Source organism: Drosophila melanogaster, chromosome 2R (assembly GCF_000001215.4).
Source record: "Drosophila melanogaster chromosome 2R".
Classification (NCBI taxonomy): Eukaryota; Metazoa; Arthropoda; class Insecta; order Diptera; family Drosophilidae; genus Drosophila; species Drosophila melanogaster.
Genome location: NT_033778.4, coordinates 5,746,186 through 5,760,533, shown reverse-complemented (window position 1 = coordinate 5,760,533; position 14,348 = coordinate 5,746,186). Strand labels below are relative to the sequence as shown.

Sequence of the window (14,348 nt, the reverse complement as noted above, 5' to 3'; positions counted from 1 at the left end):
CTGTAATATCTAAACTAATCCTAGTTAAACTGGTGACAGCTTTAGAAAAATACTGTTAACACAACTCAACTCTATACAGCTGCACATGCAGTTAATTGATGTCTGTAATCGAAAAGCAAAACGTCTGGCAACATCGGGTTGACTTCACCGGCAGCTGACTTCTCATGTAACCATTTCGTTATAAACAAGCAATTTAAGTGATCCGAAATTGGGGAAGTGCCATGCTAGAATTTGGTCGAACATTGCTGCGCTGGAGAACGCGGCACTGCAGTCGCAGAGTCTCTACGTGGACGCCGCTGGCTACGGCGTTTAATGCGCCACCGGCTAGGCGGATCAACTTCACCCACGACGATGTTGTAAGACCCAAAGTCTGTAAAACGCAGGACCTCTGACTAGGCATACATGGCCTTTTTCCCGTAGGGCCTCTTTGGCATGCCCGAACTGCGGAGTTTTGAGGGCTTCTATCTCCTTCGAGACAATGTGGAAAGCCGGACGCAGGAGCTGATCTCCGAGGCCACCTCCGATCAACGACGTCGAAAGATGGTCGACATTTTTGACGAGCTTTCTGACTCATTGTGCAAGGTGGCGGACCTCGCAGAGTTTGTTCGTATCGCGCATCCTCAGAGCAGATACACCCAAGCAGCAGAGCAGGCCTGCATAAGCATTTGCGGAATGGTCGAGAGCCTTAACACGCATAAGCCCATCTATAAGGCTTTAAGCCACGTAGTGGATCATGGAGATAAGCTGCCCACCAGCGAAGTGGACAGACATGTGTCGCGTTTGTTCCTTTTCGACTTTGAGCAGTGTGGAATTCACTTGCCCGAGGAGGAACGTATGCGTGTTGTGCGGCTAAATGACTATATTCTTCAGCTCGGCCAGAAGTTCATGAGTGGAGCTGTGCAACCTAGTGTTCTTCCACGCAGCCAAGTCCCTGAGTCCTTTCGTAACTAGTAAGTTCACATATAACACTATCTGGGCTATACTAAAGATTTTTTTTTGTCAGCTTTCCTACCTCTGGGGAAAATGTAATTATCACTGGACTGTGCACAAACGCAGAGAACGTTCAGATGCGGGAGGCTGCCTACCGGTTGTACCTGCAGCCGTCAAAGAGCCAGGAGGATCTTCTCCGAGACCTACTGCTTTGCCGGCATGAACTGGCGCGTAGCTGTGGCTTCGATACATATGCACACCGGGCACTCAAAGGTAGCACGATGGAGAAACCCGAAGTGGTACGAGAGTTTATCGACGAGCTGTCGGAAAAGCTGCGACCGCGCGCAGATTGCGATTTCGCCCTGATGTCACAAATGAAACGCCGTGAAGGCGGGAAGGCGGATGCAAGAGCCGAAGTTTGGGATACGCCGTATTATACCAACCAGCTGAGGCGGCAATTATTTGAGGAGCACGCCAACGAGTTCCTGCCATATTTCTCTCTTGGTGGTTGCATGGAAGGTCTGGACAATTTGCTACACGCGCTTTACGGTATCCGTTTGCAGAACACAGATTTAAAGCCAGGCGAGGCCTGGCACAACGACATCTACAAGCTCGCCGTTGTCCACGAGAGGGAAGGACTGCTAGGCTACATTTACTGTGACTTCTATGAGAGAGTGGGGAAGCCAAATCAGGACTGTCACTTCACCATCCAGGGCGGCAAACGTATGCCGGACGGCTCCTACCAGCTCCCCGTGGTGGTGGTCATGCTGGGTCTAGCGCAACCGCGGTGGAGTGGACCGACGCTTCTGTCACCAGCGCGATTGGACAACCTGTTTCACGAAATGGGTCACGCAATGCATTCGATGCTAGCTCGCACCGAGCATCAGCATGTGACGGGAACGCGCTGTTCCACGGACTTCGCTGAGGTCCCCAGTGTGCTCATGGAGTACTTTGCGGGCGATCCCCGTGTGTTGCGAACCTTCGCCCGCCACTTTCAGACCCACGAACCCATTTCCGAGGACATGCTAAGACGCCTGTGTGCTTCCAAGAATCTGTTCGCCGCTAGCGAGACCCAACTTCAGGTTTTCTACTCAGCGCTGGACCAGGAATATCACGGAGCATCGGCGCGGCATGGCCAAAGCAGCACAGACACCTTGCGCTCAGTACAGGATCATTACTACGGACTTCCCTACGTAGATAACACTGCGTGGCAACTGCGGTTTTCCCACCTAGTTGGCTACGGAGCCAAGTATTATGCCTATCTTGTTTCGAAAACAATCGCTTCCTGGATCTGGCAGACGTACTTTGAAGCCAACCCATTCAATCGTCAGGCTGGTGAGAAATATCGGGCCGAAATTCTGGCCCACGGAGGAGCAGTTCCCAGCCGTAAGTTGGTGGCCAACTTTCTGCAGCGCGAGATGACACCCAGTGTTTTGGCCGACAGTCTTATCACAGAGATTGACACCGACGAGTCGAAAATCAAAGACCTTATGATAACAAGAACTTAATACAACAAACAAATAACAGCTCTCTTCTAATATTATACTAAGTTATCTTTAATTGCCGTTTTGGAATTTTTAAATGTTGGTAGTACTCTTAGGCTGGCCCCAGCGACGGCATCAGTTCGACACCCACGAACTCCTTGGCCAAACGCACTCCCAAGAAGAAAAGTCCGTAGCTCTTGACCAGCATCCTGTGTGGGAAATCAGAATTGTGCCGATTACATAAAGTCGCACTGATCGGAGTTAAGAGGAATGTATATATGAATGCACGCTCACCATTGAAACTCGTTGTTGTAAATGCTGCGCACGATGCTCAGGGGATTTGAAGACTTTACCATTTTGATCGGATTCTTCGGATATTTTTATTTTCAGCTCGATTTTGTTATTTTGTTTTGTGCACGAGGAAATGCTGACATTTGTGAGCGACAGTTTCATCCCTGACGTTAGCTTTCCGTTCGGTATTTTTTTTGTGACTTTTCTATTCAACTGAGTGGCAGCGCTTGAAAATGGCGCGAATTATTTGAAGTTGCTGATAATCGTAATAATACTGTCAGCTGGGGTCAGAACTAGATTCCTTTCCTATGTCATTGTCTTGGGTCTTGCAAAGCGGGAAAACTAAAAGGCATGGCATTTTAGTTTTATTATTAATAATATAAAATCATTCCGTTATTCTGAACTTAATTCACTGCGACACCTCTGACGTCATATTTTTTTTATGTAGTTAATTTTTTTTGTATTTTCAGGTTCGATCAACTGAATAGGCTTGCCTTTTTTCCGATTTTCAAAAGGGAACTCATAGGAATTTAAGCGAAATAAGGTTTTGGTTCTGTTAGTTTGGTTTTTGAATTATTTTTATTTTTTCAAAAACAACAAAAATCTAAACTTTTTTGGCTCAACTGTTTGACCAGTAAAACTATTAAATAAAAGTATACAATAACTGGGAATTTTAAATAATAAAGGACTTTGTTAAGGCGTTATGTAGTTACCACCATTGTTATTAATACTTTCAAACATACGGTTTGGTAGGGAACCGTAACATTTTTTAATTTTACTTAGTGAAATCGTTGATTAAGCTTTTTTATTGGTTCGTCTAGAGACCAGGGTCTCTAAATTGTCTCCCTCCTTCGTGTACTCTCCTTGACAAGAGTCCCCAAATGTTTTCGATAATATTGATGTCAGGGGAGTAAGGCGGCCACTCGAGCAATTTGACTTTCTGATCTTTAATCCACTTAATCCAGCCGAGCGGTTTCGTAAATCGCTTTACGGTTAAATCTTTTTCACGGCGCACTTTACAAAAAAACTCATACCGAATGCCTTTAATTATAGAATGCAATGCAGAATTTAACTCTTTTCAATCACACGGTCAATCGAGAAGTGAATTCAAAAGTTTAAATCCTGTTCAGTTGGGTTAAAAAAAATGAAGATTTTTTGTTTTTGAAAAAATAATCGGAGATCCCTTTATGGAGATACAACGTTTCGAAAATTGGAAAAAGTCAAAGCTATTTAGTTGAGTGGCACTGTATATATAGTGTTTAAATTACACTTTTCAACGAATTACTTATTTTGAAGAACATTGCCATCAGTTTTCATGCAAAAATTGTTGGACATTATACAAAATCTTTGCGTGAAGTTGCATGTCTTTTTTCAAAGTCGCCCGCTACATAGTATAATGTAATTATTCATTGATATTTTATAATAATAATAATGATATGTAGTACATATATGTTTATAATAAATTTGTTTTTTTACGTTACATTTTTATTCTTTAAACATATGCCGGGATTTACCAAATGCATGACGAACCTCTTTACGAAATATCATCAATAAAACGGTACAAAAGAAATGTTTAAACCAGGACTTTCGCAATTATCTTTTTCTTTTTCAATTAAGTCTATATGCCAATAAAATGTTGATAGTTCAAAGCCAATTTGCCCCAGAAGATTGTTTTCGGCTCTAGTCCTCGTGGACTAGTAATTGGCTAATTTACTTTCATAAAAGTCAATAGTGTTCCACTTTCTTTTTGTGTTTAAATAAGTCCAGTAAAAAATTCTTAAAACCCAAAGACACAAGATCGGTTTAATTTTTTTAACGTTAAGAAACAGAATAATAGCGAGGTCAGACACTGATCGTGCGAAAGATATTAAAGCCACTGTGGGCTGTAGAAAGTAGAACGCCCGGCAGTTGAGGGTGCCAGTGTAGCTCTTTAATCTCCTTTTGTCCCTGGTGAATAAAAAGCAATTGCGGTGGCAACTTGTTTAGGACATCTTCGTTTTGCGCCGGGTCCACCGCCTGATCGATGTCCTTCTCTACAGCCAAATCCCACAAAGCAATTTGGTCATCGTCACCGCCTGACGCCAGTACGGTAGCCTCTGCGGGACTCCATTCGACAGTAGTGATGTGGTCCGTGTGGTGCTTAAAAGTGGCAATCGGCTTTTTGCTCTGAAACTGACGTAGGTCCCAGATGTGGAGGTAGCCGTCGTCGCCGCCACTGGCGATAAAAGGCTCGTTGCGATTCCACGAAATCACGTTTACGTCGCTCTGGTGTGCGTCCTCGCATGTCAGCATACATGCTTTCTGAGGCGAGGCGCGGCAGTCCCAAATTCGGATGGTTTTGTCCACCGAACAGGACGCGAGAACGCTACGTTCGTTTGGACTCCATTGCAGATCTTCAACTGACTGTGAGTGGCCCGCTAGGGGACGTTGATCAACTTTCCATGTGCCGTCTTCTACCGGAGTCCACACGTGTATGTCTCGCCGGCAGTCCCCTGTCGCCAGTACACCATCTGCACTGGGACTCCAGTCGATGGCGAAGCCCTCCTGCTGATGGCCACCAAAAGTAAACACTGGACGCGCTTCGCTTTGCTCGTACTGCTTGGCCAACTGAGCGTTCTCCACGGCCTGCAATGGCTGAGTTAGGTCCCAAATGTTCACACGACCAAGTTCGCTCCAGGAGGCAGCGTAGACCGAATTGCCCAATCGGCGGGCACGGACGCGATTAACGCACCCTTGGTGCTTGACAAGGGCGCATGTCATCTGCGGCTTTTTGAGCTCCTCCCTGTCAGTCACGTCGTCTTGGTCGTCTTCTAGCTCCTCGTCTTCGTCGCCGTCATTGTCCTGCGTCTTGTGCAGGTTGCTCATTTTCATCACAATAAGGTTGTTGACATGGGCGCGGGAAGCTTGCGTGCCGGCCACAATATAAGCCGTCATCGGGAACGACTGCCGTCCGCTGCCCAACTCGTCGGGAATGACATCAAAGCTCAGGCAGGGAGCTCCCGTAGAAGCTTGGTGCAGCATCACGTACGCACTCTCATCGCAGACCAGCTCCTCATCGTCTGCGAGTTTGGTTCCGGGCAAGTAGACCTCTTTGGGGGCTTTGGGCTCAGCGGTATCGTCTTCTGCGTCACTACCACTGTCAGAGCTCATGTCGCTCTCGGCGTCTTCGGGCTCCACCACTTCCATACTAATGTTTTCATTTCCATCATCCATAGCTTTCTACTGGGCTTTGGATTCACGAAACTAGCCTGTTAAATTTAGCACGTGCGGCTTTGAAATAAAGAGTGGCTGATAGTAATTCAGTTTTAGTGTGACCGCAGGAACATTGATCATTTATACCATCCGGATCTGGAAAATACTATTTCTTACCATTCATTTATTTAAAAGTGTAATAAGCTGTACCATAAAAATTAATATTTTTCTCTAATTAATTCGCTTTTAACAGAAATATTCGAAGCTTTTCGTGTTTGTATTTTTCACTTTTCCTTTAATTAAATGTTTGAGAAATAGAATACAAATACGACATGACATTATAACAGAAATGTGGGAAATCTGTTTAAATGATGGCACGCAGAATTTGTATTTTTAAGTGACACAATTATCAAATACCCGTCACACATCTAAAAAATATAATATATATTTGGTCAGATATGGGTGATGTTCTTATTCTATATATGTATGTTTGATGCTAGCTCGATGTTGGTTACTTAAGCTTTGGTTCTCCATAGGACAACTATTCAATTTTTTGGGTCACACTGGTGCTTTGCATCTGTGTGTTTTAGCAGGATGATTTTTTTTTAAATAGGCCAGTCATTTGGCTGAGTTTTGGGGTAAATTTGCCTTTTTAGTTGCGATTCTTATTATATCGATATCTGGTAGATGAATGGTCTATGTGCGAAACTATCATCACGCTAACCTTAGTCCTTCATTCTTATTTTTATTGGCAACAACAAATATGAAAAAATAAAAAAAATTACTTTAGTAAACTTCCAGTTCATTTGGGAAGGGGTTTCCTACTTTCTAATTTTAAGTTCTTTTTCGGACATGCTGACACTATACATAAAATGGTACTTTACGAAGCCTATTTATTGAAATAACGAAATGATATATTTTCAATTTTATTTAGGTTTATTAGGTTTATTTTCACCCTTAGACCATATTCTAATTCACTGAAATGTAGATTTGAAAATTAAGTTTACAATACCGTTTTCATTTAATTTCTTATCGTTGCCATATCGCGTATTATCGATATATTGTAATATACAATATACAATATATGAATGTAACCAAGTGAGAGGTGTAATACATGACAAAATTAAAGTTTGTGCTCATATTATGTTTGGTTTGCATAAAATGCATGATATAGTCCAAATAGTGTCTCTAGTATATGATTAAGTGGAAAATTACACCTTCGCTTGGGTTTGTTTCATGGATGGTTATTTTACATAGTGGTTCTTGTCTATGCTCCCTTTTATTTTCGAATGAATGGCTCTTCTCTAAAACCCAATCTTAACCCAAAACCCAATTTTCTTAAATGTTAATTATTGTTATCCTCTGCTTATTGGTAGAATTTGGAATGGACCCATACATAAATTGAGTAATTGTTCTAATATTTTGTTTTTATCTCATATATTTTGTTATATTATATATGTACGTAGCTATAAAAAGAGATCTCGCTCTTGTAAATTAGAACTATTTGGAACAATGGCGGTATTCACCCAATAAGAAAACTTACTTACGTGTTGATACTTCATAAGCTCTCGATAATGTGTGCATATTCCTGAAAAATATTTAGAATCAAGTTGGAATTCTCCACACATAATTACCGGTTTATCTAGTTAATAAGCAAGCAAGTCCTAAACCATAATGAAACTACCAAATTGCAAATTACATTTCGCGAAATGTTGTTTATGCTGCATGCTTAATCTGCCTTTCGGAGATCCTGATCGTATTATCTACATATCTAAAACAGCTTCGTCTTTTACGTACTTTTTAATATTATAGCACTCTACGAGCGACAGCCATAACCACTGTTTTTATTTTATATAATGCAATTCTGTAAATAGCAAATTAAAATATCATACTACCTTGGCGGCACCTTTGATATGTATCTTGCAAAAGGAGACTTAATATTTGAAAGCGGTAGTGGCTCCCCAGGCTTAAGGCTCCGGCATCAGAAAAACGGTCCGAAGACCCAAAGAATTAATCGTCATCGCCATCGCTGCTGCATCCCTATCTCTGCACAAAACCGAAACTCCAATCCTGTTCCCGCAGCCACGGCGAAAAAGCGTTTTGGCCTTACAGTTTGAAGCAGAAATATGACCGGCAAATGGCCGACGAGGTCGAGCACTATTGTCATTGTCAATTAGTTTTCTCATCGCAGACATAACAATATATTTTATGTATGTTTGGCTGCCAAAGCAGTTGTATTTGAAGTCTTTTCCCCCAAAGGGTTCGAATTTTTCAGCAGAAAGAGTCGTAGCATCAGCAGTCAATATTTGTTGTCGCTTATTGAAGAATTTCCTAATTGGGTCGAAATTCCAGTCTAACAGCGAAGTCGCCAAAGCCTCGAACTTTGTATCTCACCATTCGGTAAGCTTGTGCATCTAAAGCACTTCGCGGATCCCTTTACCAGCTACCAGCTACAAAATGCTGAAATTGATAAGCCCCCTCTACTGAAGCAGGTGCAATCACAGAGAAACACACCTTCTTTATTGCTTCTGCAGTGTGAAATTGTGGTTTCCCCTAAAACATTCTGTGGGCATTGGGGTAATTGTAAGTGGCGTACCGTACCACCTATTTGTTGTTTTATTTTCGCTCGAGAACTGTGCAAATATCAATGTGGTCGGCGGAAGCGACCCCTTTGTGTAATGAGCAAACACAACTACATACATATGTATACATTCCTCCGAAAATGCTTTGAAATTGTGTAGTTTTAAGAGTTGACATGTGTAGGATGGATCTATCTCAGGATCTATGGAATATGTACATGCGCCCATGAATATTTTATATTTTTGACCAGCTTTCCAAAACCGATTGCGCAATCAACCTTTGGCCAGTTGATACGGCCAGCGAAGGTAATAATTGCAGGACTCCAGTCGCAAATGCCATATCGGATTTGTCCGTCACTCGCAAAGGGGGCGTAGACCATGAGTGATGCTGCTGTGGCAGTTGCGGTTTTCGTTCGTAAACCAGAATATGAACGGATTGAACTGGCTGCCTGCGTTGATCGCAGGGCGTTGAAAGCGCTGGATAAGCCGCAGGAACACAAGCAATACAAAATGCCCCGAAAGTGCAGGCCTCCGGAAAGGTAAACCGAATGTGCGGCTCAGCAACATGTCGACGGCTCACTGAGGGACAGCCCAGACAGCGGACAATGGTGCAATCCAGGCCCCAGCGTCCACCCCAGCTCCAGATCCGAGGAATTGGAATTGTAGACGTTTTGGTTGTATTACGAATTTATCTACCTGAGCAACAACCATCGTCATTCGTCCATTGACGTTGCTGACGCTGAGGTTCCCTGTGTTTTTATGTTGCTGTTTTCGCCGCATCCCCAAGGAGCTGCAACATAATGGCCACCGAACGACGGAGCAGCTACCACTACAGAGCCCCCACTTTTCCACATGCGCCGATGTTTTGCACTTTTCAGCGGAATTGAAGACCGCGCTGAGGTCGAATGATTATGCCTGTGCCACGTCCCAAGGTTCCTTCTCACTTATCAATGCATTTGATATCTCTTCTGTAGGCACTGCGGCCGAGGCGACTTTTGCGGCGTTCAATTGGTAAGCTGCTTTGCTTTGCTTCATGTCTGCGCCGCAACCGGCCTACAGGTATTTTGCTCGGCTTGGTCGATTGGTTTCTTTTGCGTAGGATTCGTTGGCTTCTTCCATGTTCCATGGATGGTGCAAGTCAACGCCATTGTTGTCGTTGGTGCTTCTGAAAGAGCAGCCTGGATGTTAACATTTCCAGTGCCGCACAAACCGAGTAGTTGACACCGGGCCGGCAATGAGAGGCATTTCTGTATTCTTGTGGCGGCTTGGCATCGGCAGGGTATGTTTGTGTTTGGAATTGTGCTTAGGCATGGGGAGGGGGGGTCTTGTATTAAATTGTAGTTATTGATTTCGGCCGGTTTTTAATTCAAGGCTCTAGCTCTATGGCACAAATGTGTCAAGGCATTTAATGCAGTATGTGCATAACAACTAACTGGATGTAAGGAAGAAAAGAGAGAAACGTGTAGTGCTCTGAAGCCTTCATAACAAGTATAAAGTTTATCGTCAACTCTCTAGACTATATATTAGTATATACTATATACTATATATATAGTATATACTATATATACTACTGTATATATATCGGTTCATAGGATCGGAAAGGCAATACACTATTTACTGTACTAGCAGAGGGTATTTAGGCCATAGGCCATTTCGTTTTTAATTCGGTACAAAAAAGTTGGCAAGTGTCAATGCAGAGGTTACCCAAAGAGTGCAATAATCGATGTACAAACAACAGCTATAAAATTGATAATAATGATAAATTTAGATCTAGTCAAAAGCCACTGAAGCTATGGGTGATACCTATACTGTAGCTTAGTTTAACCAATTAGGCATACATCGTACAATAAATAAAAAAAATTGTTTAAAAACAAAATATTTGTAAAAGCCCAACTTGGCTCTAGAAATGACAATTTTTTGTATCAAATCAAATGTATTTATATGTGTGTTACCTTGATCAGCATGCAGATTTGTATCCTATCTTACAGTTAACGTAATTAATGTAATTTGCTTGTAAGCTTCAAGCTTGGCCAGACGATACGCTCTTTTTGGTGAATTCTGGCGAAATGCGAGTGCATACATCATACATACATATGTACATACATCCCAGCACTGCGTTTGGCTGGCAGCCGTAGGGCGTATTTTACGAAAGCTGGACACATGTCCACACTTTTGGATACAATAGAGCTGCGGCTGGTGGACATGGGCAAAGAACTCCCTCTCCAGCCGAGCAGGTACGTGGCTGGGGATTTCGTTGGTTCCACGGCTCCAGGTATACTACGCTCTGGCTACAAGTCCATGTCGCGGTCAAGAATCCTATTCATTTATGCGCTTTTTTACGTGCTGGCATCATCTCAGATTTAGCTGCGTTTGGCAGCATCTCCCTCTGCTTTTCCCTCAAATGTCATGAATTGTACGTTCTCGCCGATGGATACACCACTCAAAGCCAAAAAATGTATCCAGGAGGACTCGGGCCAGAATCCGCCATTTCTTTCCCAGTGCGCCTGTGCGCACAAACGCAAGAGAGGGCTGCTGGGGGGGTGAGGCCGAAAGGGTGATTGTGAACGAGGCATCGCCATGGAGGCACAGGAGTTAGCCATATATTGTCTGTCGTTACTGCCGCCGGCCCAACCAAAGTCATCTGCAGTGGCATCAGCGGCAACCATTGTTTGCCGCATTGTTTGCCCCACCACGCAATCCACGGCGAGTGGTACGTATGCGAAACATATACCAGCACAAACTTTGCTCCACTCTGAGCCCCACTCTCCTTCACAAGGAATGAAACGATTGCGCAGCCCATATTCGATTTGCGATTGCGTTTGGGCTGAGTGTACATTGTTGCAGTTGCAGTCGGAGTTACAGTGGCAGTTGAGGCTGCAATTGTTGTTCTGATTTCCATTTACAATTCCTTTGTGTTTGTAGGCTGTATTTGTTGATTGTCAGACTGTCGGACGGGATTTCATCCTTTTTCGAATGATTTATTCATAACCTGAAATATTTAGCCAGACATCAAGTTTGTTGAAACCTGCAAAGCCTTTTTCGCCGACGCGGAATATGCCATAAAATGGGATCTACTTTAACCACAGCCTTTTTAAATGTAGCATGTTTTATTAAACACAGTACTGGTATCGATCCCCAAATTCGTTAAACTACGAATTGTATGGAAGCCCCGGCTGGGCGGGCTCTTCAACTGACTTCCGGATGTAATGTATGTACATCCCCTCAGAGGAGAACGAAAGAAGAGAGGTATACGTACGTAGACTACTGCTCTTGAAAATTTCCAGTGTTAATTACCAGCATTTGAAACGCAAACTCTCGCACACAACGGTAATGGGGACCCCGACATGTAGGTATATAGCACATCCATTGGCTTCGGACTCACCAGACAGGACCGGCGGGCCCAATCACTCAAGGTCACAGGCATGCGCATTTCTTTGTTAGACGTTTAAAATGTTAATTAAAGTAGCACCAATTAATGAAATAGCAGCAGCATTCGTGTTACGAGTGCTACGACAACAATGTACTGAAAGAAGAAGTGAGGTGCATCTGAAACTGGACCAAAATCTGTAGCCACAGGAGCAGCCAAAGTCGAGGGAACGTTAAATAAGCCGGCCAGCCCATTAAGTGGGGGAGGTCAGCAGATCTCCCGGAAATTTCCCTTCCGATGCAGTTGTGGGCCCAGCCCAAGCGACACAAGCGTCACACTTGATGCGAATGCGGTGAAGCTCCTGCTCGAGGCCAGGTTCGAGTTACTGGCCAGTGAGAAGGGTGATTGGCCTAGTCAGGGCCAATTTGTAATTAAGTAGCACACTTTGGAGCTGATGCAGCCGCGGCCGAACCGGTAGATAGGTATGCGTGCTTTTCGCCCGGCTCTCTGCAATTTGTCGCAATTTAATTTCATTTAGTTATCATGCCCCGCTGACAATTGTGTAAAACGCAATGAATTTGTTTGCCGATACGATTTTTAGCCTTGCTCACCTGGCTTGCTGCTCATTCATTTGGGTGATATACGGCGCCCCATAGCGCCCCTTCCCCTAATACGACTGGCATACCGCGAAGTCGGTGTCAATGCTTACTGGGCTCCTGTTCTGCTCATCTCTGCTTCCATCTGACTCCCGGCATGGTCAACTTGGGCCATACGACCGACTCTACCTACCCACTTACTGTGCACTGAATGCGCAGCATTTCATTTACATTGCAAATTACTTTTCACATGCTCTTGCCGTTTTAATCGCGTGCAATGCGCGATTGTGCACAGAAACTGATTAAAAATGAGAAATAACGCTGTAGTAGACAACTTCGCACTGTGTAACCCACTCTCTCACTAAATCGAAAAATTAGAAAAAAGAAAGTTTGACAAGTAATGGTATTTCTAAGCTGCGTCAACACAAACTACCAATAAGCATGCTTTAATAGTCTATATATTTAATTAGATAACGAGAAGGGTTCTGAATTTTTTGAGAATAATTAAGCCTGGTCAGGATATATTAGGTCCATAAGATAAGCTGTATCCGTTTGTCATCGAGATATCGGGAAATGAGGCGCAAGTACACAAAAACAAACCTCTAAAAGTCACACTTTTTAAAATTCGTTCAATTTCTGTCTTTCTTTTGTTCTGTTTAAAATCTTCAGATTTCACCATTATATCATAAGACCGCTCAACTGAAACAACTTTGTTTTTACTTTGCTGGGTATCCAGTTAAAACAAGTAACGAGTATAACAAAAGAGAATGCTATAGTCGAGATTCCCGACTATCAGATACCCGTTACTCAGATAGTCGAAATGCAAAAGCGATACATCTTGCGGAAAAATATAAAAAAATGAAAACATTTTCAAAAGTGTGGACGTGACCGTTTTAAGCGTTTTGTAGGTGCTAGAGGGGGGTGGCCAGTATACCGACAGAAATTGACAAGACAAACAAAAAAATAAAACAAAATGAAAACATTTTGTAAAAAAAAAAATGGGCGTGGCAGTTATGTGTGCGGGGAATAAACATGCTGAGTCTATGCCTCTAGAATTTTAAGCTTAATCTCAACCTTCTAGCTTTATAGTTCCTGAGATATCGACGTTTAAACGGATGGTCCGAAAGGCGGACATTGCTAGATCGACTCGGCTATTGATCCTGATCAAAAATATATATATATATACTTTATATATACTTTATATATATATATACTTTATATATATATACTTTATATATATCTTTGTAAGATCGGAATCGCATCGTTTTTCCTGTTACATACTTTTCAACGAATCAAGTATACCCTTTTACTCTACGAGGAAGGCCCTTATGTTAGCTTTGGCGATTTTTCAAAACTCTTTTAGCGCTTGAAATTTCTACATTTCCAGTATAAGGCAGAAAACTATGGAGTTTTTTCCAATTGAGAATTTAATTTCTAAAATTATGATAACGACATGGGAAATATTGTAACTCTTACAAAAACTTTACTACAATCTATCTACTTCTTATAATATTTACTACAATCAATCTAGTTCTTATAATATTTGACGATAAATTAAAAAACATTCTACTTATAAAGGACTGTTCTTAATTTACTCCTTTGGTTTGGTTAAATAGCGTATAATAGTTTTGGTTATAGCTGCTTTCCCGCTAAACCTGCCAATCATTTTAAAAGTGGTAAACCTTACATGTTTCATGTACTCTTGTGACACAGACGAAATGATTTAAGGACACCAACTTTTTATAAGTTTCGTGAGTAGTTGTATATATACAAGTATATGTAACTTTAAATCTGGAGCCATGAGTTTCAAACGCTACTTAATGAATACAGCTATAAGATCATATACAGTCCTTTAAAGCCAGAAATTCGAAATTGGTTCAAAGAAATTTGCATAGACCCGACTCAATAC

At 42.5% G+C, this 14,348-nt stretch overlaps 3 protein-coding genes across 4 annotated transcripts, besides 3 other annotated features; 1 reads left to right on the top strand and 2 right to left on the bottom strand.

Annotated features, from left to right (window-relative positions):
* The first annotated feature begins 126 nt into the window (after nucleotides 1-126).
* On the top strand, nucleotides 127-2,469 carry CG7791 (uncharacterized protein). The gene is made up of 3 exons (NM_136339.3): nucleotides 127-356; nucleotides 421-950; nucleotides 1,004-2,469. Exons 1-3 carry the CDS (start codon nucleotides 222-224, stop codon nucleotides 2,436-2,438), a joined length of 2,100 nt encoding a protein of 699 aa, NP_610183.1. The 5' UTR covers nucleotides 127-221; the 3' UTR covers nucleotides 2,439-2,469.
* Nucleotides 2,467-2,872, bottom strand: CG34200 (uncharacterized protein). Its single transcript, NM_001103723.2, has 2 exons — nucleotides 2,709-2,872; nucleotides 2,467-2,623 (listed from the first exon to the last, which is right to left on the bottom strand). The coding sequence occupies exons 1-2, from the start codon at nucleotides 2,768-2,770 to the stop codon at nucleotides 2,527-2,529; spliced, it is 159 nt and encodes a 52-aa protein (NP_001097193.1). The 5' UTR covers nucleotides 2,771-2,872; the 3' UTR covers nucleotides 2,467-2,526.
* A 374-nt stretch (nucleotides 2,873-3,246) lies between these two features.
* Nucleotides 3,247-3,952: a mobile genetic element.
* Nucleotides 3,953-4,206: 254 nt separating this feature from the next.
* l(2)09851 (lethal (2) 09851) lies at nucleotides 4,207-6,017 on the bottom strand. 2 transcript variants are annotated; one of them, NM_001273784.1, is made up of 1 exon: nucleotides 4,207-6,017. In NM_001273784.1, the coding sequence occupies exon 1, from the start codon at nucleotides 5,916-5,918 to the stop codon at nucleotides 4,548-4,550; it is 1,371 nt and encodes a 456-aa protein (NP_001260713.1). In that variant the 5' UTR covers nucleotides 5,919-6,017; the 3' UTR covers nucleotides 4,207-4,547. The 2 variants fall into 2 exon arrangements, with proteins under 2 accessions (NP_001260713.1, NP_610182.3); NM_136338.3 differs by having other exon boundaries at nucleotides 4,482-6,017.
* Nucleotides 6,018-13,198: 7,181 nt separating this feature from the next.
* Nucleotides 13,199-13,365: a mobile genetic element.
* Nucleotides 13,366-13,373: 8 nt separating this feature from the next.
* Nucleotides 13,374-13,632: a mobile genetic element.
* Nucleotides 13,633-14,348: the final 716 nt, after the last annotated feature.

Excerpts from the sequence above, each read along its gene's own strand:
- CG7791 (NM_136339.3), top strand. The coding sequence starts at position 222 with ATGCTAGAATTTGGTCGAACATTGCTGCGCTGGAGAACGCGGCACTGC. Across the intron at positions 357-420 it reads ACTTCACCCACGACGATGTT|GGCCTCTTTGGCATGCCCGA; the intron begins GTAAGACCCAAA and ends TTTTTCCCGTAG. Across the intron at positions 951-1,003 it reads CCTGAGTCCTTTCGTAACTA|CTTTCCTACCTCTGGGGAAA; the intron begins GTAAGTTCACAT and ends TTTTTTTGTCAG.
- CG34200 (NM_001103723.2), bottom strand. The coding sequence starts at position 2,770 with ATGGTAAAGTCTTCAAATCCCCTGAGCATCGTGCGCAGCATTTACAAC. Across the intron at positions 2,624-2,708 it reads TACAACAACGAGTTTCAATG|GATGCTGGTCAAGAGCTACG; the intron begins GTGAGCGTGCAT and ends TTTCCCACACAG.